Source organism: Triturus cristatus, chromosome 1_2, assembly GCF_964204655.1.
Source record: "Triturus cristatus chromosome 1_2, aTriCri1.1, whole genome shotgun sequence".
Lineage (NCBI taxonomy): Eukaryota > Metazoa > Chordata > Amphibia > Caudata > Salamandridae > Triturus > Triturus cristatus.
In genome coordinates, this window is record NC_140580.1 from 355,135,929 (window position 1) to 355,163,141 (window position 27,213).

The 27,213-nt window shown below is 41.7% G+C and overlaps 1 protein-coding gene across 4 annotated transcripts in view; it reads right to left on the bottom strand.

Annotated features, from left to right (window-relative positions):
• Window positions 1–27,213, bottom strand: part of KLHL21 (kelch like family member 21) — a 124,634-nt gene that overhangs the window by 21,154 nt on the left and 76,267 nt on the right. For all 4 annotated transcript variants that reach the window (XM_085604426.1, XM_085604409.1, XM_085604402.1 and 1 more), the window contains one exon: window positions 2,110–2,182. In XM_085604426.1, the coding sequence (XP_085460552.1) occupies window positions 2,110–2,182 (73 nt within the window). The remainder of the gene's footprint in view (window positions 1–2,109; window positions 2,183–27,213) is intronic.

A 27,213-nucleotide genomic window follows, 5' to 3' on the forward strand; every position in this document is an offset into this window, starting at 1 on the left:
ACAGATCTAACCAAGGCTTTCCCCACTGTTGAAAGAGGCCTTGCTCCATCTCCGGACAGAGACACTTTTCGTGATCCGCTAGACATAGACGGCTGCATTTATCCACCCTGGCGTTCACAGGAGGAAAGCCTCAAAACTGCACTGTGTCCAGAATAGCTCAGATGAAAGGGAGCACCTGAGAGGGAGTCAGGTGTGACCAGCTTGTTGATAGTGAACCCCAGCGAGTGCAGGAGGTTCGCCATAATCTGGAGCTGGGAGACAAACCTCCTGGTGCGAATTCACGTTCAACAGCCAGTCTCTGATATGGGGGAAGACTAGCACCCTAGATCTACGCAGATGAGTTGAAGTTTTGACTTATGTGAAGGTAGTGTAGAGGGTTAATATGCCTGCTGCAAAGAACGTACACCAAGTAAATTACAGAGTGCATATAATGTAAACAGATAAGCAGGTTACTGCTTTTAAAATATACATCCTTTTGTTACTTGCAATTAATAACTTAAAGTTCTAATATAGAACAGTGACCAATTAACTTTCATCATAGAACTGCATACACACTGCACAGTATACATTAGAACATTGAGTAATGTTGCAAAAAGGGTTAATTTGACTAGAAATCGATTCTTATTATTAAAGAAAACTCCCACCTAAATGCTGTTTTTTTGGACTCTGAGTTTGTGCATCTCCACACCAAGCCCCCTTAAACTATACTGCCTACCAGTATAAATGACATGTGACTCCTACACTTTTAGTTCTTTGGCTTATGTAACATCTCCTATACAGTGATTTACACACGTATGATTGATTGTCACTGTGTAATGTGTGTGTGATGCAAAGTGCTTTGACATCCTTTGGTATGAGTGGCACTATATAACTAATTCAATGCATCTGAGAGAGAGGTTATGGAGACTTGGTCACTGTTAAAGAGTGCTTGTGAGCGATTCTGTGGTGGAGATGGTCATTGGGGGCGCCAACTCACACGGTCGCACTGGGCGCCACCAGCACTAAAGCCGGCACTGAGTGAATGAACAGTTCTCGAAAGAGCAGTGAATGAACAGTTGCAATGATTTACAAGAAAGTTAATTGTTATTAAGATTGCCAGCAGGCTTTTGGCCAGGGACACCTCCGTGTTAGACAACATCTAGTTGGTGTGGGCAAATACGTGTGATCTTAGCAGATCAGTGGGCATCAGCGGAGTCAACGATTTGCTTAAGATTGGTATTGCTTTTTTATAGTAATGGAGCATTAATTAGACATTATTTTGCTCAACGCTTACCTTGATCACTCTTTGCTCTACTAGGGTCACTGATCTGATGAGTTGGAGGTTTGTTTTACAGTTATGCAGATTATATTCAAATTATTCTAGAACCACATTAGGAGGTTAAGAAATGTGGTGCATCCTGCAATTCTGCTTCTTCTCTGCCTGCGGGTAGCCCTGGTGGTGATGTTTAGATATTTTTTTTCTTTAAATCCATGAAGTGCCTTTTTCTATAAGGATCATTCTCAGAGTTATCCCTACTGCGATGCTCTGGATTGACTACAGCAATTGAATCTTTTTGGGCATTCTGGCAAAGCTGATGAAGAAGCTGCCATTCTTGCAACATCTGGCCACCAAACTCTGAACTCGCAGTGGACTGCAGGAACACATCTCTCTGGCCATGACAAACCCCATATTGCCTTCCAGGAAAAAAGGGGTCATTTTAAACGAATTATGCTTTGAATTAGTCATAATGCCATTTTTAATTCTCCGACCTAATGTCTTGTAAAATCATACCTCTTTCTCAGTTCAGTAGGCCAGTAGAGTCTCATGTGTACATGTAGTCACTTTTGGGCGGATTTCCAATCTTTCCATTCATGGATATCCTCTCCTTCACACTTATGCAGTATAACGGTCTTGTAGACCTTCCCTAATAAGTTAAAAACCAAGCTATCCTCCTTTTACGATCCGTAGGTATCAAGTGGTATCATCCATAAATTCCTCAGTAAACACCAAGAAAATATTTAAATAATGTTAAAAAGCGTTTTACAAAACTAACTTCAAAACCAATCATAACTTGAGGTAATGTTTTAGAGTACACAAATAATTCCCAGACATTTAAAAAAAATGAATACCTGTTTCATTGGAGGAATTTTACTCCATTCATTCTTCCTTGGGTTGTACACGTCCACTTCAGCAGAATCATCCCTATAAAAACAAACAAAAACATGGTGAATATGACAGACCATGATAAAAGACCCCAGCCTGTCTAATAGTTAGCAGATAGGTATGGTAATCGGAGGCCTTAGAAGCTTATCTCTTTGTGAAAACATAATCACTGACAAAGTCAGTGCCAGCTTTTGGGTTATGGCACCGCACCAGGCACCAAACGCATGCACCATTGGGAGCTACGTTCCCTGCGAGATTGCCACCAACCAAAATATTAGGCACATCAATGGTTTTGTAAGAGACAGACCGAACGTTAGTTAAGATGTCCTAATATTCTGTAAATGGGTATTTCCAACGATTTGAAATAAATAAGAACTAAATTAAAGGGGTACACATTTAAACAAAGCCAATCTCCTTGACTTTTTAAAGGGATTAAAGTCCTCGTATGGCAAGGTAAGCTGTGCCACGATCCTACTGTTTGAAATGTTCCAGCCAGCTCTGTGATTTGTCGTCCAGTGAACTCAGTGGTCTTTGCGTCCTTTGCAGGTGCACCTCATTCTCCCTGCGTTCCCCATCAGGGGTCCACCTAAAGCGCACACCCACACACAGTCCAGTGTGTTAACTGCTCTGCTTTCTAACATGAGAATAAAATACTTATTCTTAATAAAACTTAAAGAGCTGACTGGCCATAAGCTTATTTATGGAATAATTTGTGGAAGAGTATTAAAGTTGCAGACCATCTACTGCCTCTTGGAATCAGCCTTGACTGCTCACCTTGCTATCTTTGGAGGGTCAAGTGTCTAAAGGGAATAACTTGATTATCCAATTAGAGAGCATGGCATATAAGGCTCTGGAACACCAGCGGTGAACAGTGTCCAAAACAGATAATATCCAGTATCCAATGGATGCCCGGATCCAGAAACAAACTCCCACACATGCTGCTGTGCACTAAGTCACTGTGCACAGGAACCCTTCTTGTAGGAGAGCAGGAAATGGCAAGCCACTTCTGTACATCCTGTGCTCTCTTACACTCTTCATTAAACATTGTGGTGGCATCACTAGTTTTCAAAATGGAACAAACAGTGGCAAGTCTAATAGGTCAAGCGTTGCCAGTTTTTAGCATTGGCAGGTTTTTCTTTGTCAATATCTGTTTGGTCATTTTTGTTTGAAAAATTTTTTTGAAGACCTGCTGGTCAGTTGCCAATATATTTTTTTTAATTGTCTCAAAAAGCACACTTTGCCATACAAGTCTCTGGCACTCAAGAGAACTACTTAGTGTGCTGATGTGCTTTTGAGAAAGCGCAGAATGTCCTCACTCACAGTGAAGTTAGTCAATTGCTGAAGTGGGGTTACACTCGGGCCCAGGTTGTACGATGTAGTGGATGGAATAAAAATGTAAAAGACAAAACAATCGACTAATGAATGAAGAGGACCTGGCTGAAAGCCCCTATAAGTGTATTATATATAACTTTAGTAAAATCACAAGATTTTGGCTAACACCAGATCTACACTTTAGCCAGGTATTTCTTCAAAAAGAATGAAAGCTGCCTGCCTTGAATGGCTGGCATGGTTGAACAACCTTTACTCCTTCATAAACACCTAAGATAATGAAGCCATGGTAGCTAAGATAAGATGGTGGGGATGGACTTTTTTTTTTCTCCCTGTTAAAATAAGCATATGAACTAACGACCATAAAAAGCCAGGCCAGCTTGTGGCTCTGCCTTGTAAAAGCAAATAACGTTTCCTTTTAATATAATTAATTACACTTACTTTATGTCCTTTTCACTTGCTCTGTGGTATGTCTTTAAAGAAAAAATCTAAGCTGAAATACTATTTTGGAGACTAAAATATTATTGCAGGTCCCTCTGATCTAGTGTTATAAATTGTGCTAAAAGGAATGGCGAAGGAAGGATCACACAGAATTGTTATCCTACAAATCCCTCTTAATGGTAAACTCTCTAAATCACATTACTCTTCTTTGGTCATTGCCTGTAGGTTCACAAAGAGACCTCAAAAACTGTAGTTGCAGAGATAACATTAAGACCTATATGATGGTGGAACTAAATCACAACCAACTGTATGTGGTAATAGCATACACCGTAATTACCATATGTGGGTGGAATTAATTCCCTAATTATTATCTATGGATGGAACAATTGATCTAACAAATATCTGTGACCAGAGGTAATTCCCTCAACCTCCCTTTAATCTTCTGTGGATGGATCTAAAGCCGGAATAACCATTTTTGTGTCAAGTCTCAAAAACATTTCAGAGAAGAGTTGTATGTCTGCATATAAGTATATAGTATTTCTACAAGGTATTTAGCCAAAAGGCAGCTGAGCAGTGACTTAGGCTATCACTTAATATGTGGAAGCAGAACTGACTGATGCTAAATGCCTTGAACAACTTTCATCGTTTACAAACCTATGCTGCATCGGGCAATGCAAACCACGGAATTTTTCTTTAACTACTTCTCTGGTAATCAATCAGGACCTGATAAGGTCTAAAAGAAGATCGGTAGGTCTTATATAACATAGTAAATGTGCTAACCCATCTTTTAAGAGATTAACTTTTGTGGTGGGCATCTAAGGTTATTAATATGAGAACATTTAGAAACATACAAAAGCATGATTAAGAGTTTCGAGTGCACGGTTGGTATGGCTCTTTCGTCAAAGATGATGGATTCAGAAAGAATCTGGAAAAGAATTAGTCTGGTTTACAAGGAAATGTGACATCGCCATAGGTAGAAAACTGGGAGGAGTTCTCATCACTACTCTTTTCTTATGGAACAGTGTAAAAATCCTAACTACATAAGCCATGGATCTAGCAATCAGGAAAGCAGCTTTTCAAGTCAGATGTTGTAAAAATGGCTTATGTATAAACTCAAATGGTGACGCTACGAGCTTAGAAAGGTTCATGTTAAACTCTCAAGGTGGAAAAGGAGACCTAATAGGAGGAAATACCTTTCTTACACGATCTGACAAATCTTTCACCAATGGTATTCTGAAGAAAGAAAGAGGTCTGGGAAGGAGTTTTCCTATAGGTAGTAATCTTCGCAAGGTGTACCTTAAGTATCATTAAGTACAACACAAATCTTGCTTAATGGATAGGATATGGCAGTACCACTGCTTCTTGACATTTGGAAAGATCATAGCTGCTTTGGATACAGTAGACCCAGAACCCTCTTCATTTGAAAGTATACAGCACTCTGGTGGGCGAGTGCTTTGCCTATTTCAGAATGTGCATGCAGTCTAATGGTATATCTAAATGCTTATCATATATAAGTTCAGAAGCCAGGCTGCTAAGTTACACAATGGAAGGTTGGTGTGCAAGATTTAAACCAGCAACATTTGCAGGCCATGTGGTCTGCATGGCCGACCCCTATGTGGTAGCTCTGACAGATATAGAAGATCTGTAAACCACCACTGGCGACGCCACTCTGGAACTATGATGAGCATGCTGACTTTGCAGTGGATAGCTTGTTTAGCACTGCTGGAATCAGAAAAATGTCCCTGGTCAGCCTATCAGAAAGGGATTCCCCCAAATCCTGGTTGACAGCACTTGGAGGCCCAGTCTAGGGATTTCTTGTTTTCTGCGTCTGTGAATGGGTCGAACAGTAAAAAAAATAAAAAATACTCTAAAAACGTGAAAGACATTTTGAAGACCTTCACTACGCAGAACCCACCCAGGGTGCAAAGTGATGGTGTGCGAGTTTGCCTATGAATTCTGCACACCTGGAAGGTGGGCAAACATGATCTGCAAGTCCCAAGCTATGAGCCATTTCCGGAGAGTTTATGCTTCCACTGAGTGGTCTGAAATGTGCCCCTCCTTGCTCGTTCAGACAGTACATTTTTATTGTATTGTCTGTTTGAGAAGGGAATTATTCTTGAAGGATGGAAGAACATAATTTAGAGTGAACTGATCTCAGTTACAGTTGGTTGATGTGGTATGACATCTCCTATACTAACCTTGTTCCTGAACTTAAAGATGGCTTATATGAGCACCTCTTCACAGAAGAGAGCCATCTCTAATGAATGACTGTGTTTTGATTTCTCAATGAAAAAGTTGTTCAAAAGGAGCATTGGGTTGTAACATCATGGAAATGATTGAATAACAGACTGGGATAGATTGGGTTTGTCTTCCTAGCTGTCAGCCCAGAGGCACCATTTCCCCTCCAGGCATATGAGGTCTCACATGGAGCCTGGCATGAGGCACTATATAATGCAAGAGCCAATTGATCCAAGCAAAGATATCTGATGGGCAGTTGAATAAGTCCATAGTAGACTGTGGAATTTCAGATGGAAACATGAAAGTATTTTTCTTGAAGGATACACTCTTAACTGAGGATCTATAATTGTCCTTAGGCAGTTAATGAACTGAAGAGGAACCACAACTGACATTTTGCGATTGACTTGCAGAACCAGGAGGCCAAGATAAGCCAAGGCCACTCAGTATACCCTTAGAACTAATTTGGACATTGTAGCCTTGTTTATACAATCGTCAAGATAGGGACAGACTAAAAACTTATGTTTTCTTAGGTATGCAGGAAGTACTGCCAACAATTTGGAAATGTTCTTGATGTCAACTTTTGTTTCAATGGAATAAGTTTGAACTGGAAATTATTTCTGCCCACTAGAAACCTTAGGAACCTCTGGGGTTTCTTTGAGACTGGGATGTGGAAGTGCGTGTCCTGAAGGTCTATGGTACAGATACAATCCCCTTGATGTACCTACTGGCACACCTGATGAAAAGGCTATAGTTCTGAATTTCTCTTTTCTTATCCATTTGTTGATCTTTCAGAGATCGAGAATGAATCTGTAGTCCTGTTTTGGTCCCTTATTTCACACCAGACAGTAACAGAAACAAATCCTCATTCCTTTTTGGTGAGAAGGTGTTGACTTCAATTTGGAACTGCCCTGGAAGTCCCAAGTGTTTTTTGTTAGTGTAGAGGAACACAAGGCAGAGGAGACTTGAATCTCAGTAAATATATATTTAGCATACTGTTCAGCACCCATCTGCCTCCTCTTATTCTTTGCCTATCTTGTAGATGCCCCCACAACCCCAATAGCATGGTCAATAAGCAGGGGAAAGAATAGCCACTGTTTTGCTGGTGTCTCCCTGGCCGTTGCAGCTGGCTGGTGTCTGCCTCTCCCTTTGGAATACTTACTATGATGATGGGACAGTCTCTGCTCATGATGCTGTTGTTGTTACCCTGGTGAGTTTTCAACACTCTGTTAAAACAATATTTTGTTGTAAGACCTAAATGGAGGTTTTCTACACTGTCTTCATTCGATGCATTTCATCATCCGCATAAACTTCAAAAAGTGTTTTGACAGAGGATGGAAGATTCATAATTCACAATTCACTGCTGGTCTCGGTCTTCAAACCAGTCAAGGAGAAACAAGAACTCTGCCTTAGAGTCAAATAATGGAGTTATAGCACCGAGCAGACAGGTTAAACTTAAGGCGCTGTGTAAAGTATTCATGCAGTACCAAAACAAGTGATATAGTCAGAATACAAAACAATAAAAATGCCAGTAGTCACTAGTTGAGGTAGACCAGGACCTACGCACAATATGAGGCTGACGTTTATGGAGTGCTGAATAGATATAGCAGCCAGGTCTGCCCTGGTCAAATATTTTACCTTAGTCCTTTAAGTCCCAATCCACAACAGGAGTAGGTTTCTAAAGTCTCCAGGGCATCAGAGGGAGGCACTCAGAGACTCAAAGGGGTTCAGACAGAGATTAACAGCAGGGTTCAGCCCAGGTCCAGTTGCCACTGGTTAACTGGGTGCTTTCTGGGCAAAAAACCTCTTGCAGAGTCCTTTAGCAACTAGACAGTGGATCCACAAGAATTGTCCTTGCATCCTGTTCTCTTTCCTTTCAAGTGTGTAAACTCAACCAATCTGTCAAGTAGGGTCTGACACTCAAGTAGGATTTGCCACTCTAGTGTCAAAAAAGGATGACCACAGCCCCCGCCCTAAAGGAATCATCTCTGCACATTCAGGTCAGCCTACTGTAGGCTCCTGGGAGGCATTTCACACCTATTCACACTGGCTTAGGGGTGGAAGAGGCTTATGTTAATCAGCCATCTGACAGTTCAGTCAGGTAAAGGGTAACTTACTAAAACGTTACTTTTCCTTAATATTTATTGAACCTCTAAATTCATCACTGAATTGGATTTTGCTTAATTTATTTTCTAGCTGGTCAAACCTGAGGTACTTTATTTGTTTTTTAATTTGTAGTTTGCTTTTCTACCAAAGCGCAGATTGGAGCCAATGAATTTTAGAAGGAGTGCAGTAAATATACAAAATAAGATCAATTACACATCTAGATCAGTATTATACCTTCTAAAAGAAAGGCTGGGAAGTATGTATTAGGCCTCTGAGACATTGATTCTTAGCTAGGAAAGAGATAACTGTTCAGCAATCAATAATTTCAGTTATGACCCGAACACAGATTTTAATTTTTTACGTTACTTTAGCCATTCCATGAAAGCCTTAATGAAAGGTACTTAAAAGGTTGACTGATATTCTATAGTTTGCAGGCACATAGGTAGTGCTGCCAAGTGCAATTGCATAAAATTACAGATTAGCCTTGAATTTTGAAAGACAACAAACAATGTGCTGGACTGTGGCTGAATGGACATATCTAATAGTACAATGGCCAATAGACCCATATTGGAACAAGCTACTTGTGTTCCATACCAGTCTTTCTGGTAGAGACTATCTAGACCTCAACTTTAGAATATTACCCAGCTACCAGTCTGGATCTGGCAACTTTTCAGCAGTACTCGGTGCACTGTTGGATGGTGCTGTGGAGCTCCGTACAGACACAGTTTCACTCTAGAAATTACATACAGAGCCCATATATGCACTACCCCTGCATGCTTACGTCAGACTCTCCCCAGACTCAGAACTTCATGAGCAAACCGGTTGTGAGCAGTGTAGAGATTCCTAGACTTGTTATCTTATTAATGGGTAGAGTCCAAACAAAACATGGAGGATCGGTGAGGAACCGGCTGCTAAATAAAGCCTCTATCAGAAAGACTCACCAAAGGTAAGTATATTGTTCTTCTGATAGAGAGTTCTATTAGCAGATTCCTCACCTTTTGAATAGATACCAAAGCAATACCTATTTGGAGGTGGGTCTGTGAATGGACTCAATCCAGAGTGTCCTGCAGGACAGAGTGGGCAAAATGCCCTTCTCAGCGAATGACTATGCAGAAAATAATGCTTTGTGAATGTATGGAGGGATGCCTATGTAGACACATAGGATTTGTCCAAGACAGGGACTCCGTAGGCCAACACAGTGGTAGCAGCTTTGGCCATGGTCACGATCCACCGGGAGATGGTTCTCTTTTGTATAACCTTGCCTTTTTCCACTTCAGCGAACCCCACAAACAGCTGACCTTCCACGCAGTGTTCTTTGGTACTATTATTATTATTATTATTATTATATTTGGGTTTGTAAAGCGCACAGATACCCAGGGGTTTCCCGGCGCTGACAGAGGAAAAGAAGCAGGGAAACAAAAGATGGGAGAAGATTAAGCAGAGAAAAGCCAGGTTTTCAGGCCTTTCCTGAATTTCAGGTAGCAAGTTTCAAAGCGCAAAGAAATGGGGAGTGTGTTCCAGAGTGATGGCGCCAGATAGGAGAAGGAGCGACCACCAACTCTGGTGCGTTTGAAACGGGGCACGGAGAAGGTGCCAAAAGAGGAGGATCTGAGGGTGCGCACTGGACAGTACGGTTGAACCAAAATGGAAAGGTAGGGGGGGGGGGGAGTTGCCTGTTTTAATCCGGTGCATATAGCAGAGGGCTTTGAATTTTGCTCTTGATTCGATGCGCAGCCAGTGAAGGCTGCGCAGGGAAACGGTGGCAGAGGCAGTTCTGGGCAGGTTGCAGAGCAGGCGAGCTGCCATGTTTTGCACCACCTGTAATTTACGTGTTACCTCCTTGCTAGCCCCAAGGAGGAGCACGTTACCGTAGTCTAACCTGGAGGTTACTAAAGCCTGGACCACAGTTCTTTGGGTGTCTGGCGGAAGCATCCATGCTGTTTTTCTCAGCCACCGCATGATATTAGTACAGGTGGCTGAGACTTTCACAACATGCTGCTTCATGGACAGTTGGTTGTCAAATGTAACTCCCAGGTTGCGAGCCTTGGTGGATGGAACCGGCAGGGGACCCATTTGCTGAGGCCAATGCTTAGGGCCCCAGAGAGAGGTGTCAGGACCGAATAGAAGGAGTTCGGTTTTGTCGCTCTGCATCCAGTTGGCAATATTAATGAGCCCAGATCGGAGAGATGAAATGGGGGCGTTTTTATTAGAAGAGAGAGAAAAAATGATTTGGGTGTCGTCCGCGTATGAAAATATAGAGAGACCAGATTGTTCTGCCAGAGAGGCGAGAGGACTGATATAAATATTGAAGAAAAAGGGGGCTCAAGATAGAGCCCTGGAGTACACCGTGTGGGGACGGGAGGGCAGTGGAGGCAGAAGTGGAGGAAAAGACCTTAAAAGTGCGTGCGGACAGAAAACTGGCGATCCAGGCTAGAGCAGTGCCATGGATACCAGCGGCCTTTAGGGTGGAGAGGAGGATGTCATGGGAGACGGTGTCGAACGCAGCGCTTACGTCCAACAGGATAAGCGCCACCGTCTCCCCTCTGTCCACCTGCTGTCTGATAGCCTCTGTGACACCTAAAAGGGTGGATTCGGTGGAGAATCCAGCCCTGAAGCCAGACTGGGATGGGTGTAGGAATTTTGTGTCCTCAATGTGAGAGAAGAGGCAGAGGTTGATGTGTTTTTCTAATACCTTGGACAGGCAAGGGAGTAGAGATATGGGTCGGAAATTAGAAGGGTTGTTGGGATCGGCGTTAGTTTTTTTGAGAAGGGGAACCACCATGGCGGGTTTCCAAACTGCAGGAACGGTGGCTTCCGACAGAGATGCGTTCAGGAGGGCTAGGATGGGTAAAAGAGCGGGAGTGTCAAGGGTGCTTAGAATTTGAGGGGGCATGGCATCAAGTGGGGAGCCAGATTTGATTTTAGCCATGAGTTTAAAGAAGAGTTCTAAGAGATCGGATCCCATTTGTCAATGGAAGTGTGAGGGGCAAGGGTAGTAGTATCCTGGGGGAAGGTGGTGTCAGGATCTGTACTGGGGGGGTTGTCCAATGCTCGTGGGGAGGCATCAAAACCGGCATAGATGCGGTCTATTTTCTCCGTGAAAAATTCAGCAAGTGTATTGCATTGGACTGTGTCCAAACAGGGGGCTTTTGGAGAGTTTGATTGTCCAGAAAGTTCTTGGACTGCTCTAAAAAGAGCTTTTGGACGGTTTTGGGCTGATAGAATAGAGGTGTTTACATAGTTTGCCCTGGCAGATTTGCACAGGGAGTGGTAGTATCGAAGTTCCGTTTTATAAATTTCTTTATCATTGGGGGAATACTCAGATCTCCATATGCGTTCAAGTTTCTTGCACTTGGATTTGGCGCATTTGAGTTGGTCATTAAACCAGGGGGCAGGGGGGTGGGTAAAGTTTTGTTTTCCATTTCGGGCCGGGAGACAGATGTCAATGGCTGAAGAAAGCCATGTGTTAACTATCTATGTAGAAGCTCAGTGATCTCTTGGGGTCCAAGCAATAGAGTCTCTCCTCCTAAGAGCAGTGAGGTGAAGCATATAACATCTTCAGGGTGATGGTTTGACAGACGTGGCAAGGGGTCACAACTTTAGGCAGAAACAATTCCCAAGTCTGCAGAACCAAATTGTCTGGGAAGAAGGTGGTAAATGGTGGACGAGCCTGAAGCTCACTTCCCTTACATGACGTGGCATGGCCAAGGCACAAGGAACACAGTCTTGATGGTAAGGAGCCATAAGGGGCAGCTGTGAAGCGGCTCAGATGGAAAGCACATCAAATAAGTGAGGACTAGACTATGGTCCCTTGAGAAAAGGGAAACATATCTTGTAGACCTTTTTTCGAAAATCACATCTCACTGGTGACTTAAAGAAGGAGTGCTGATCTGGCAACAATAAAAAATGCCAAAAAGATAACCTTGAACCGTGCTCAAAACCAAGTTCTTGCAAGGCAAGAGACAAAACAAACATAACGTTAGATAACTTGGCCTAGAGTGGGCCAATCTGACATGTGCTGCACCAAACCACAAATCTGGCACACTGACTGGGGTATACAGTGGTTGGAAATGTGTTTGGAGTACGTCTGGTTGCAGAGGCTTGCACCACTCGGCCTTCAGGTGAAGGTTGGTGGCAGAAAAAAAACAGGGTCCCCTTGGAGCAGGGCGCTCATGCCTGGCAATTTTGTACAGAACAGGGTTTGGCCCAAACCTCCAATAAGCTATCCATCAGTGCCTCATTAAATGGAAGAAGGGGCTCCAATGATATATGCCCCAGTTGGCAGACTTCTGTCAAGATTTTCGTTTTAACCATCAAGGAGGGGAGCTAGAGGTCAAGTAATCTGGCCACCCTATGCACCACCATGATGTAGGAAGTGGATTTATCTGTGGCTGCTGAATGGGTGAGAGGAGACCAGTTTCCGGGGCGGTATAGAGACTACTAGCCTTCAGAAAGTCATTGTACCAATTATCATCCTGGAAGGGTTGAGCACAGGGTCACAGTCGTTATCGGAGTCCATTCCAAAAAGGGAATGCAGAGTTTCTGTTCTCCCTTGTGGAAGAGGTCAGTGGGAGAAGCGGCACCTCTGGCCGAATCGGGTGTGATGTTTGTTGAGGTTGGACTGCCGTTGACACATAATTGGCGCCGAAGTGCATGGGTTGGTGTAGGGAATGGAGCTAGGTAGGAAGGGCTAAGGGGGTGCAACTGGCGCCAAGGGCGAGCCTGCCGGCTGTACTCCAGATGGGAGGCCTTTTGGTTCACTGGGCCCAAAAATGCATAAGAGGGTGTCAAGTAAGCTGATGGGCACCCAGAAACTAACGTTGCGCCGGAACCAGCTGAGGGATCAGCTCTGAAGTCAGCCGATCGAGAGGTGTGGGGAACGCCCCGGAACCTGGTGAGGCGAGTGGCAGGGAGAGCAGAATCCAGTTGGATTTGTTGTGTTTCTTTTTCGACTTTCCCAGCAATTTTGACAACGAAGAAGCCCAGCCTCTAGAGCGACTTTGCTGTTCCGGAATAGGTCCAGGATCAAACTTTGGATAAGTACTGCTACCTGGCATGTTCACTGATGACTTTCGCGTTCATCAAAACACAGTTGCAGCAAGACTTAGAGCCGTAGCTCGACCACAGGCATACCTAATGGGGATCTGTCACAGACATTTATTGTTCTTTTGGGGGCTGATATTCCTTGCACACTGAAGACAATTTGAGGTAAATGTCTGAGAGACACAGAGAGAGCTCCAGATCTGCATGTGGTGGCACAGAAAGAAAGGAATGGGCACCAGCGCACACGGTTGCTTTAATATGGGGTTCGCACATCATTTCTGGAGCAGGACAGAATCAGTATGGAGCTGCACAGCACCTCCCGATGGCACACCAAGGTAATGCTGAAAAATGTCGGATACATTCTTGAGAACATTCGAAAGCTAAGGAACCTAGCGTCTAGAAGTCTCTCTCAGACTAAGCGTTATTCTGCCTGTCATATTTTCCACATTATATAAGTAATCAGTGGCAGTGATGGAAAAGTGAAAGCAAATTTTCTTGACCTGCTAATTGAGAGGACAATGCCCAGGGACTTTGGGAGTAACTTAAAGCAAATCTTTGGCATTTCTCACCTAGACAGGGCCTGTCAAATTCTCCCCTGAGCTTTTTTCAGTCTTGAGAATAGGCAAGAACCGAGTGCTGTGCTCTGTTTTTGACAGCATTTCTATGCCGAAAGCTTACTTCTCCTTTTATCAAATGCATCATGCCTTAGTGTTGCGCTTCCACTCGTGTTATGACAGCGGGTGGGGAGGAACACTGTCGAAGTTTGCTTCTCGATTTGTCCCTCTCTTGCTGTATGCAGATGATGCGGTGCTCATAGCAGAACTGCTAACGGACTTCAAATTTTACTTGATGCTTTTAATAATTTTATGGAAAATCTAGGACTTCAGACAAACCACACAAAATCATTCATATTGAAATGAGGCCCAATGTTAGCCAAAACAAAGACATTTTTATTAAGGGACACAAATTTAAATTAGAAAAAACATTTTACATACATAGCAGTTCCTGTGGATGTTGATTTTGAATGGAAATTGCTGTTGAACATTAGAGCTCTTTAATTTCAAAGGTCAATTGATGCCCTTTTTAGGTTTTCTAAAAGAATTGGACGTAGGCTTATAGAAGAACTACTGTGTGTATTTAAAAGCAAATGTCTTGCTACTGATTCATTTAGTGCTGGTGGTTAGGGACATACCAATAGTGAACCCCTTCAAATAATAGGGAATGCATTCTTAAGAAGGCTGCTGGCTGTCCCAAACTCTACCCCAGCCTCGTTCTGTCATGAAGAACTGGGCTGCACTAATTTGGAAGATTATTTAAAACTCCAGCCGTGTTAATTTGGTTTAAAATCCTGAGGCCCATTTTTATAGACAATTTCTGACTGATTGTTTGGCCCTGGAAAATGTTCTAGAAATTACTTGGTTGAAGTTTATTAAACTTAGTTTTATTTAGATAGGTGCCCCGGAATTTTTTTTCAACCCAAAATTTCTTGAAGGTGTTTCATCATTCCGAATCAAACAAATATTTTATAAACATAAGAATTTGGCTTGGGTGGTGAACAGAAGTACTGGAGCCAGAAAACTCTGCCGTCTTTTTCCTGTTTGGCCGGCATCCTATTTATGGATACTTCTAAATCAAAGGCAATATTTTTGGTGACAAGCTTTCGTCTCCAAACCCCAGGGCTTTAAGTGGGCCGGGTCTCACCGGTGCTGAGCACCGGCAAGGAGGTCTCGAAACGGGTCTCTATCGGGCTCTGTTTTGTGCTCTGGCACAGGTGGTCCGTTTTTCTCCGGACTGCAGTGACAGCAGGCACATCGATGTCCGCATGATCCCACTGCTTACTTCTCACTAGTACAACGCCCATTTGGCTCAAAGGGCTTCAGCCCTGTCCCCTCATGTGTGTCAGCCAGGGCTGAGGCAGCACTGAGCAGGTCTTAAAAGACCATTTACTTGGTAATGAGGCTTTGTTGTTCATTCACTCCTTCTTAGAGGCCCTGCATCTTCACTCTGCCGATTGCTAGAAGAATTAGGCGCCCCCCACCCCCCAAAAAAAAATTTCACTCTAGTTGCGCATCTGCAGGACGTCATGCCAGAGGAGCGTTCTGGGGAAGGGAAATCCTTTAAAGAGAGTCATTTTCTCTCTGGATTTCCCTTCTCTTTTTGAAACTCACGAGCAGCAGCATTGTTGTGGTGTCACCAGGGCTTGAAGTTTAAGCTTTTTCAATATTATGTACAAGCCAAAGTTGCTGATTATTTATCCTATGCAACTAACCATTGATAAAGCCAATAGTCGTGACTTGTTGTTGGTACGATGTTACTTGTATCATATCTGGATTCAATGACAAACAGCAAAATATAAGTAGGGCGGCACACTATGCTAAGCACAGATTTTTTCGCTCACGTGTTTTAAGCCACACCCTTAATTACAGTGGCCACACCCCTTTTGAGAGACCCTCCAGTTTTTTCATCCCACTTAAAGCCCTGCCAAACCCTACACTTCCTGATAGCCTTTGCAGAACAGGGTACATAAATTCCATCTTTTCCTTCTTGTCCCTGCTATTATGTTTGCACAGCAATACACCAAGCACTTTATTTTACCATGCACTCTTTACACCATGCAGAGAAGGCAGTTTCTCCGCCCTTTGCTTTTAACACTAGGGACAAGTTCTCATGAACAGGCTCTGGACTACCTTTAAGATTGGGGAGGCCCACAAGTCATATACGCCATTGTGAACTATAATTTAAGCACTTTAAAGATCCGCAATAAGTATTGATGTTACTTTTATGTAATACCATGATTGTGTATTGTATGGCAGAACATGTATGAGGAACTCACAATGTACTGCATGGATTAACTAGTTTTTTCACCAGTTCAAAACAATGCTGCTATGAAGATATTTTATATGTGAGAATTTTATCTGTACTTTTATGGTTTTATTTAAAAACCGAATAAAGACTCCGGATGATGATGCCAAAGCTTGTCTGATGTAGTCTCTGTTGCGTTTTTTTATTGGAGTGTGGTTCAGTCCATGTTCCTTCCTCTTCTTTGACCCACCCCACCCCACCGTTGCAGCTTGTCTGTATCACCACCTTCTTCCCCTGTCTTTGCCTGTCCATCTTGCCGGAAAAAAGAGCTGTGGCACTAGCCGCGTCGTAACGCTTTCTTCTACCTTTACTTTTAGCCATGCTGCACAGCCACGCTGCAGTACAACTTAGTTGAAATACACTGGCAAAGCCAGTAGCTCTCGCATAGGCAAGACCGATGGGCTTTATCAATGCTTGTTTATATAAAATGGTCACTGCTGCATTTGCCCTCCAGCGCTCATGCATACAGTGGCTTTTCTCATATATCCCAGTAATGGATACCACTCTGTTTATATGCCAAGAAGCGAGACAGTTCCAGGGCTAGGAACATGCTGTTCTCTGCTGTAACAAGATCCCCAGCCATTAAAGAGGACTGCGTTGCTTCGCTAAAACAGTATATTTATAGCGGGGCCTCTTCATAAAACGAAAACATCGGCAGCCTGTCATCAGACACACACGAACAGAAAGATGAAACGGACACGTGTGGCAGAGGTGCCCCATGCTTCATATATAAGACTTTCTAGACTATCCTTATGGAAACAGAATCCCACGACACATCGGGGCCTCTTTCACAAACCAGGCTGGAGCAAAATAAGTCACAAAACAGAGCCCGTAACCACTTGAGAAATCTCCGTTTTTCTAGGACCAGTCCGATCAGACTACGCAGGCAAGACTCTTGCCCAGCTCTGTCAACCTCTCACAAGCACTGGCTTTACACGATCCTGACGGTGCTATAATGAGTTAAGGGTCCCATGTATCAACGCGTTCATTTACATGTTCATTCTTATAAACAAAGAGTTCTATTTTGACAAAAACAGAGTCCCGAAAACAGGATAAATTGGCTCCCGAAACCTATGACCGTCCAAATTCCAGGCCTGACCAAACAAAAAACTTGGCCTGCCAAATACTTGAAACAATGAAGTCTCTGTTTACTGAGGACGGATGCCTTATGGGTAAATCCCACAGCTGCTAGGTCTAAACACGCTTGAAAATCAGAAAACATACAAAAGAACGACTAACAGACTAGCGTCACAAGCACATATGGAAACAAGTGAACTGCGAGTCAAAAGAGCCATTTATTTGCCTTTTACCGCAACAGAGCTACTGCATTTAGCAGTGTATTTGGGGCTCCATTGAGAAAAGAAAAGGCTGACCACCGTTGCCTCAATCCAGCCCCGATCCTTAGGATGCTAATCGAACTCGACATTACGTTTGACAGCGAAGTGTTCTTTAAAACGTAAGGGAGTAGTCAAGCCCCTGGCAGAAGCACTTGTGGAGCTCGGGTCACAAACGTCAGGCGGGGTTCCTCTCAGGTTCTCCGTTAGCATGAAAATAAAACCTATATGCATGTCCAGCGACAAATTTAGATGCAGCATCACCTTAAGGCATCATCTGGTGGCGCCTGCCATTAACCCCTTCGCCGCGGCAGGAATTCCGCCGCGGCGCTGGGGGGGTTTGGGGGCAGTTGCGGTGCCGCTGTGCTCGTGACGGAACCACTCTGTCACGAGTCACGGGTGAGCTGTGCTCATGACGGAGTGGTTCCGTCACGTCTCCGCCCACTGCGCTAATCGCCCGCACAGGCGGGGAATTAGCGCCGCGTGGGCAGAGTGGCCGCCAAATACAAAAAATTCTTCCCGAGCAAAAGAGATTCAGTGTCCAATATGAGAGTAAAAGTTATGTAAAAGTAGAGTCCAATCCATGGGTATATTCTTCTTTATTATCTTGGTTGTCAGGATCTCCCTTCATGGGATTGCATAGTAAATCATATATCACAAACAAGCCAAGGATGTTTGTAGCCAACACGTGTTTCGTCTAAGGGCAAGTAGCCCAAACGACTTCCTCAGGGCTACAAAATAATAACAAAAAGTACTGATCAGACAGTGTGTAATTGCTAATCATATAGATAACTGGTTAACAAAATCACCGAAGAATAAAGTGCTGCAGCATTAGCACAGGACAACCCAAAGGGTTAAAGGTGAAAAAAAGATCACCTTGTGAGAAATTCTATAAAATCAATAGTGCATTTGAAGCAGATAAAAAAATATTGTGATGAAAATGTGAGAAGTGTATGAAATGTATATAATAGTATATCCCGAACCAGGAAGGAGAAAAAGAGAGAAAAAAAGAGAGAAAAAAAAAGAGAAACGCCAGGGGTTTCAAAGACAAGCCACAGACCCAAAACAAGAATCTTCCACAATAATATAACACTCATAATGTCTAAAAGATTTTATGACAGATTATAAAAATCGAGCTATGCATAGGCATTCTTAGAATAGCGACTCCGGTTCCCCATTTTCAGATTAATCTTAAGTAGATAGGCTATATAAATTATCCGAACAAAGAGCCACTTAAATATGAGTAGCAGATAACACTCACCATAAAGGTGTATATTTTGCTTACTAGCGTGTAATACAACAGGTCTTCGTCATAATTAGCCAAGTTAATTCAAACATGATTCAACAGCGGTGGTGTTAGGCAAGAATAAATATCTGAAAAATGAATAAAAACGAATAAAAACTAATGTTGGTACAACATATGTAAAAAGCAACAATATCTTAAGAAAAACTTATCATAAAGTATCAAAGGGATACCACAATTTATGTCGAAATCCCCATACAGAGTAATGCCTTTAATAATCAAAACTGCATAGTGCTTATCTTAACGTAGGGTACATTCGATGCAGATCCAAACAATTAGAAGTACCTCTGGAATGACTTCAGGAGTATATCCCAGTCAAAGTGTGTAGTCAACGAAACAGAGAATAATCTGTAAACAGAGAATATATATAATGCATGGTTGTAAATAATCAACCAAGGGGGAACATGCATAATACTACTAACACAAGTCCCTATACAGACCGTCATCGACAGTGTTTCGTAATTTAAGAGTTAAAGATCCTCTATCTGGGACCACAATGTTTGATATTGCCGATGAAAGACCTCTTGATAAGTAAAAGCATCTAATCAATAGCAACAGTAATAAAGCCATCCTTTCCAAGTCCAAATATCGTGCCTTATAATCTAACTTGAGGTGCAAGTCAAAATACAAAAGCGTACATCAAGCTGCCATCATAGTCGCCATTAGTACAGTGATTCGCCATTGGTTAAATTGACAAAGTCTCGTAGTTAAATAATCAAGTGTACTCGAAGTAAGGGCACATTAAATCGCATTGCCGATAATCGGAGTCTCCAACAGCAAAGCGATACAAATAAACAAAAATAACAAAAACCAAGCCATTCTAAAATCCAAATGTCATACCTGGTAAACGGAGAGTACTCCGATAAGTTTCTGGAATCGGATGCGAGTAAGCGGGTGCCATGATAGTTCCGGATATATACGGACTGGCCCCAGTGTATACGTCACCACTGAATAATTAGAGAACGGACTCTCGAACGAAACCTGTATAGTGGGAGTCGCCATCTTGAAAAGGTGTAAAGCAAAAATGAACTCCAATAATATTAAGAGCGTGTAACGTTTAGTTGCAATAGTTGCAAAACTAATCTCAAGTTGCGTAAAAATCCATAATATTGACAACTATTTCAATCATGGGGTGGTGCAACCCTCAAACAATACATCAAACTAGATAGGGTCCCACGAGGGTTGCGGGCACAAATCTTCCCAACTTACGATGACTTAGAGCCTGATTTACTTCAGGCTTGGGAAAAAGAGCTGAATGACAACAGTATGAGGTTAATGAATATCCTGATTGAAAATGCTGATCGAAAAGTCGCAAAGACAGCTTTGGAAATAGACTTACTAGAGAAGGAGATCACTGACCTTAATTTGTTAGAGCCCACCAAGAAAATTTTTGTAATTTTGGAAGAAATTTTGGTTAAATTTGAGGAGGATATCAAACAACGTAAAGCTCGTAAGCTAAGGAGGGATGAGACTGACTATGCCACTGGTTGAATTTTCACTTTCGCAAAAAAATGAGACGATATTATTAAGTATGACCTACCAAAATCTGACACCAATACACCAGTAGTCAGTATTACCAGTGCAAGCTCCTCTGGCAATATATCCAGCAGTGGGGATGAGGGACCCAGTAGTGGACCCATGGTGACACTTCCTGATAATTCTTTTTTAAAGGAAGTGCAACGTATCAGAATGGGCAACAAAGGGAACGAGATGAGATCAAGACAGGATATAAAAGGAAAACCAGAAGGGGGAAGAGGGGAGGAAGAGGAAACAAAGAAGGTACATACCAGGTCTTGGAACAAGAACAGGTAATGGACACAGGACAAATAAAAAATGTACAGGTAGTTAACTTATCGAGTAAAACTCTGTCCAAGGAACTTATCACAGCACTTCAAAAGGGGATGAACTATTGTTCAACTATGTTATATGATGTCACTGATGTCAAAATTGATGTATTTAAATTCGTGAGACAACTAAAATTAAAAAAGTTTTTCGAGCAAAATCCGAAGCCTAATGTTTCTAAAGTATGTAATGAGATGATTGGGGATGTATCAATTCATGATGTCCTTAATGTGACCACTCTTCTATCTTTAAATGAGGATGCAGATGCACCAGTCAATATTCGTGATGTGGCTTCTGATTTAGACCATTTAACTAATCTTAGTATTGATAGTGGCCTTAAGAACAAGTCTCTTTGGACCCCTCAACTTACGAGTGGGAATAATATCGACCTTTTTTTCAAAAAGGTCAATCTAGAGACAGATAAGTGGGATAAACGAATGACTGCCACTAAATATATACCTAATCACGAAATTTGACTTGTAATGAACGCAAAGCACATGAAAATGTATCTAAAGATACAGACCTTATAGTGAGAGAAGCTGATAAGGGTGGAAATATGGTCACAATGGACAAATCAAAATATGATAAGGAGATTTTATCTCAACTTAACAATGACATCTGGTACAAAAAAATTGATAATAATCCAATGTTTGACATAACTAGACTTCTAAACTCCAAATTGCATAAATGGCACGAACATGGTCTCCTATCCCCCGATGAACTTCAATTCCTTAAGACGGACAAACCCAGATATCCCTGTATGTATTCTCCCCCAAAAATTCACAAAAATCCCAATAACCCACCAGGCAGACCTATAATATCTGGTATTGGAGGCCCTACTGAAAGGATGGCTGAGTTTGTGGATACTTTTTTACAAATGTATGTACATAACCTCCCCTCATATATAAAGGACACCAAACATGTTTTAAATATCCTTAATGACCTCACATAGGACCACGATATGAGATTCGTCACAATGGACGTTGTCCTATTGTATACCAACATCTCACATGAACATGGTATTCAAGCACTAAAGCATTTCCTGTACCGACGTCCGATAGAACTCCTTGAGCATTCTGAGATGCTGATTGAAATGTCATCATTAATTCTTAGCAACAATGCCTTTATCTTTAATGAGGAATGGTATCTGCAGACCTGGGGTGTGGCGATGGGTTCTAGATTTGCTCCGTCTTTTGCATGTCTCTTCATGGGATGGTTTGAGGCGGAGCATGTCTGGCGCCCATCGGGTGCTAAATGGCATGACTCCATTTTATATTATGGACGTTATATAGACGATTGTTTACTCATATGGACTGGCAGTAGTGAGGATCTGATAGAATTCTTTCAGTACATGAACACCAATATTTTAAATACGACCTTCACTATGACATCTGACTCTAAAAGTATCATTTTCCTTGATCTTGAATTATTCCATCAGGATGGGAAAATACAAAGTAAAATGCACCGAAAAACAACAGCATGTAACTCCTTGCTTCACACCAATAGTGCCCATCCAAAGAGTCAAATCAATGCTATACCCTTCGGCGAAATGCTGAGGGCCCGTAGAAATTGTAGTAGAAACGAGGACTTCCTTGAACAAGTGAAGGAAATTGAATGTAGATTTTTAGCTAGAGGTTACTCAGTCAAAACTATCTGCAAGGCCAAGAATAGGGCCATGCGACTTATCAGGTCTGACACTCTGAAGAGTACCCCATACAAAGATAAAAAAGAAACCAAGTCTCTAGTAAGACTTGTGACCAATTACCATCCTTGGTCACATAAATTATATTCGATCCTTAAAGACAATTGGTCTTTACTGACTGCAGACAGATCCTTGGAACAATACATTTCCAAATCTCCTAGTATTACTTACAGGAGAGTGAAGACAATTCAGAGTATAATTAGTCCAAGTTATCCCAAACAGATACCAGCTAAAAACACATGGCTGGGTTTACTCAACATTGGATCCTACACATGCGGTAATTGTAGCATGTGTAAGTTTACCAAGAAGGGAATAAAAGATTTTGAATACAATGGATCAAGCAGGTTTCAAATCCATGATCATCTTGATTGTTTAACCAAGTACGTCGTGTACGTGATACAGTGTAAATGCAGCAAGATTTATGTGGGTAGTACCATACGCCCTCTTAAGAAACGCATGGCAGAGCATTTTCGTGCCCTAAAAAACCTTGATATTAGATATCCAATAGGTAGCCATGCATCTGTGTGCCAGGAACGAGGATCCTCATTAGGATTTCTTTTTCATGGTATTGAAACTGTGAAGATTGACCACAGAGGGGGAAACAGGGAATTAAGGTTACGTCAATGTGAGGCACGTTGGATATCTAGACTACGTGCAGTCGAACTCGGGATCAATGTTGATCACGAAATACACTATTTTCTGGATACATGAATATGAATTATCTGTTGGCCCATTTTACCATTCCATGTTGTCTGCCATTTAACTCTATTGTATCTTGTCTGGACCATCTGCTTCAATACAGAACTGTTGAATTACCAGATTTTCAATGAGTACACCATGTGATATGTATGAAACAAAATATTATACCGGGGTATCCTATATATGGAGATCTGAACCGCCTCTTTGTCTGTCTATATATGTTGTAACAGTACGTTAGTATATTTCTTGCCATTTACTTATTCTATTTAAATATCTGTTATCTGTAATAAGCTTATGCTCATGATCATTGTTTGTGATTTTATGACCTTAACAATAGATCCTTTTGTTATTATTTTGCATTTTTACTTATGTAAACTGTCAAAGGTTTACTCAAGTTTATTCATTTCTTCTGGGACGTTTGGCCTTACTATATACCATACCTTAAACATAGGTGACTTCCCTCGCTCTCAAACATAAATATCTTCTCTTCTCTATTTGTTTTTTTTCCATTGATTACTCTTTGCGATTTATTTTTCCGGCATTTGATGCTGTCTGGACAAATATTCTTACATATTGCATTACGATTCAGACCATTGAACCGTTCTCTGTTTGTCTGACGATCTACTTTACCCCATGATTGAAATAGTTGTCAATATTATGGATTTTTACGCAACTTGAGATTAGTTTTGCAACTATTGCAACTAAACGTTACGCGCTCTTAATATTATTGGAGTTCATTTTCGCTTTACACCTTTTCAAGATGGCGACTCCCACTATACAGGTTTCGTTCAAGAGTCCATTATCTAATTAATCAGTGGTGACATATACACTGGGGCCAGTCCGTATATATCCGGAACTATCATGGTGCCCGCTTACTCGCATCCGATTCCAGAACCTTATCGGAGTACTCTCCGTTTACCAGGTATGACATTTGGACTTTAGAATGGTTTTTGTTATTTTTGTTTATTTGTCTCGCTTTGCTGTTGGAGACTCCTATTATTGGCAATGCGATTTAATGTGCCCTTACTTCGAGTACACTTGATTATTTAACTATGAGACTGTCAATTTAACCAATGGCGAATCGCTGTACTAATGGCGACTATGATGGCAGCTTGATGTACGCTTTTGTATTTTGACTTGCACCTCAAGTTAGATTATAAGGCACGATATTTGGACTTGGAAAGGATGGCTTTATTACTGTTGCTATTGATTAGATGCTTTTACTTATCAAGAGGTCTTTCATCGGCAATATCAAACATTGTGGTCCCAGATAGAGGATCTTTAACTCTTAAATTACGAAACACTGTCGATGACGGTCTGTATAGGGACTTGTGTTAGTAGTATTATGCATGTTCCCCTTTGGTTGATTATTTACAACAATACATTATATATATTCTCTGTTTACAGATTATTCTCTGTTTCGCTGACTACACACTTTGACTGGGATATACTCCTGAAGTAATTCCAGAGGTACTTCTAATTGTTTAGATCTGCATCGAATGTACCCTACGTTAAGATAAGCACTATGCAGTTTTGATTATTAAAGGCATTACTCTGTATGGGCATTTCGACATAAATTGTGGTATCCCTTTGATACTTTATGATAAGTTTGTCTTAAGATATTGTTGCTTTTTACATATGTTGTACCAACATTAGTTTTTATTAGTTTTTATTCATTTTTCAGATATTTATTCCTGCCCAACACCACCGCTGTTGAATCATGTTTGAATTAACTTGGCTAATTATGACGAAGACCTGTTGTATTACACGCTAGTAAGCAAAATATACACCTTTATGGTGAGTGTTATCTGCTACTCATATTTAAGTGGCTCTTTGTTCGGATAATTTATATAGCCTATCTACTTAAGATTAATCTGAATATGGGGAACCGGAGTCGCTATTCTAAGAATGCCTATGCATGGCTCGATTTTTATAATCGGTCATAAAATCTTTTAGACATTATGAGTGTTATATTATTGTGGGAGATTCTTGTTTTGGGTCTGTGACTTGTCTTTGAAACCCCTGGCTTTCCTCTCTTTTTCTCCTTCCGGGTTCGGGATATACTATTATATACATTTCATACACTTCTCACTTTTTCATCACAATATTTTTTTATCTGCTTCAAATGCACTATTGATTTTATAGTATTTCTCACAAGGTGATGTTCTTTTTTTCACCTTTAACCCTTTGGGTTGTCCTGTGCTAATGCTGGAGCACTTTATTCTTCGGTGATTTTGTTAACCAGTTATCTATATGATTAGCAATTACACACTGTTTGATCAGTACTTTTTATTATTATTTTGTAGCCCTGAGGAAGTCGTTTGGGCTACTTGCCCTTAGACGAAACACGTGTTGGCTACAAACATCCTTGGCTTGTTTGTGATATATGATTTACTATGCAATCCCAAGAAGGGAGATCCTGACAACCAAGATAATAAAGAATAATATACCCATGGATTGGACTCTACTTTTACATAACTTTTACTCTCATATTGGACACTGAATCTCTTTTGCTCGGGAAGAATCTTTTGTATTTGTATTTATCTTCGGTTGCTTAGTGTAACGGTGGATTTTGGGATTCCAAGTGGCTGTTTCCCTTTCATTCCCTGGAGCATCATGTCATTTTACCTTTGCATTTAAACTAATATTGATTTTTGCGCAAATGTAACCTAGCCACTGTTCGAAGCCTTTTTGTCTAGTAGATCCTTCCAGTTTTCCAATTTCTTATATACACGACCTGATCATCAGAAATCTCATCTGTTATGTCTTCTAGGCAGTAGCCATGGTCACTTTCGGCTCCCGTTGGCACCAAGTGAGTCCTGTGCATGTCTAGCACACAAAAAAGAAATCCCTGAAGGCTTACTGGAAAAGTGCCTTTTCTGATTAAAAGTAGCATGAACTGCCTGATGATGAACTGCATGATGATAAAAAGCGTCATGGCTACAAGATGTGTGTGGGGCGAATCTCCCAATGTGCCCAAGAAAATGCACCCACAGACATTGAGAAGTAGACTTGAAGTGTGAAAAATCAAACGGGATAATGAAAATCGTGGAGGGCTTGAGTACGAGTAGTGGAGAGGAGCGGGCGGAGGAAAGGTGAGGGAAATGAACAACGGAAAAAAGCGGAAAAAAGAACTTACCCGCTGCCTGCAGCTCGCCGCATCGCCGTCTTCTGCTCCTCGTGGCTCCACTGCAAGGCAGAGGGTCACAGCTTCCCCTACGACCAATCCTGAAGCTGTTCTCATACTTGCGCTGATGATTTGCGCTCCCAGGGAGACTGGGAGCCTGTGTTTTGCTGTCTCCAATCCAGCAATGCAGCTGGGTTGGAGAGAGCATTAATGCACATGACAGTATGGCCGGCCTGAGACAGCCAGCCAAACCATCATGCACATTGATAACAGTGTATACCTCTCCCTGGGGGTGCCTGTTATCGCCCCAAAGATTCCAGGGAAAAAAATAAAGCGATAATAAACTCAGGTTTATTATTATTTTATTTTTTACCCTGCTGGGAGGGGGGGGGTGGGGGGGGCGATGCTTCTATCTGGCTGCCACAAAAATGAGGGGGGCACACCAACAGCTCAAAAGGAATGGTATTCACAGATAATAATTAACTGGATGCCTGTTCGAAAATGTAAAAGCGTACACGTGTTGGCATTTCCATAGCATGGACCTAACCAGAGAGCAACAGAGCCTTGCACATTATGGGAGGTAATGGAAAATGATGCAAGCTTGTATTCATCAAGTGGTGGCATAAATCTTTGTGTTACACACACTAACACTAGTATCTCACACGTTTACATTTTAGGCACATTATGATTAAGTGATTTCCCAGAACTGCACAATTTTCAGTCCATGCCAAGCTGGATTCATACTATGGTCCTCAGATTAACAGCTGAGCCACTAGACCACCTCTGCTTCCTTAGTTGATGTAATATAACTTTCAAACAAAGCTTTAAACATTTGATTTCATCACTCTTTATGAACACTTATGTTCTGCTGATGTTATAACTATTAGATAGCATTCCTCAAGCTGTATTGTAATTAACCGGAATGCAAATTATTTTGGTATTTATGTGTTATACATGGCTAGCACCTAATTGAGTTGTCTCTTGTTTACGGTTGAGGACTATCTATTGCATATGCACAGTGATTTAAAGTTATGTACATACAGAGCA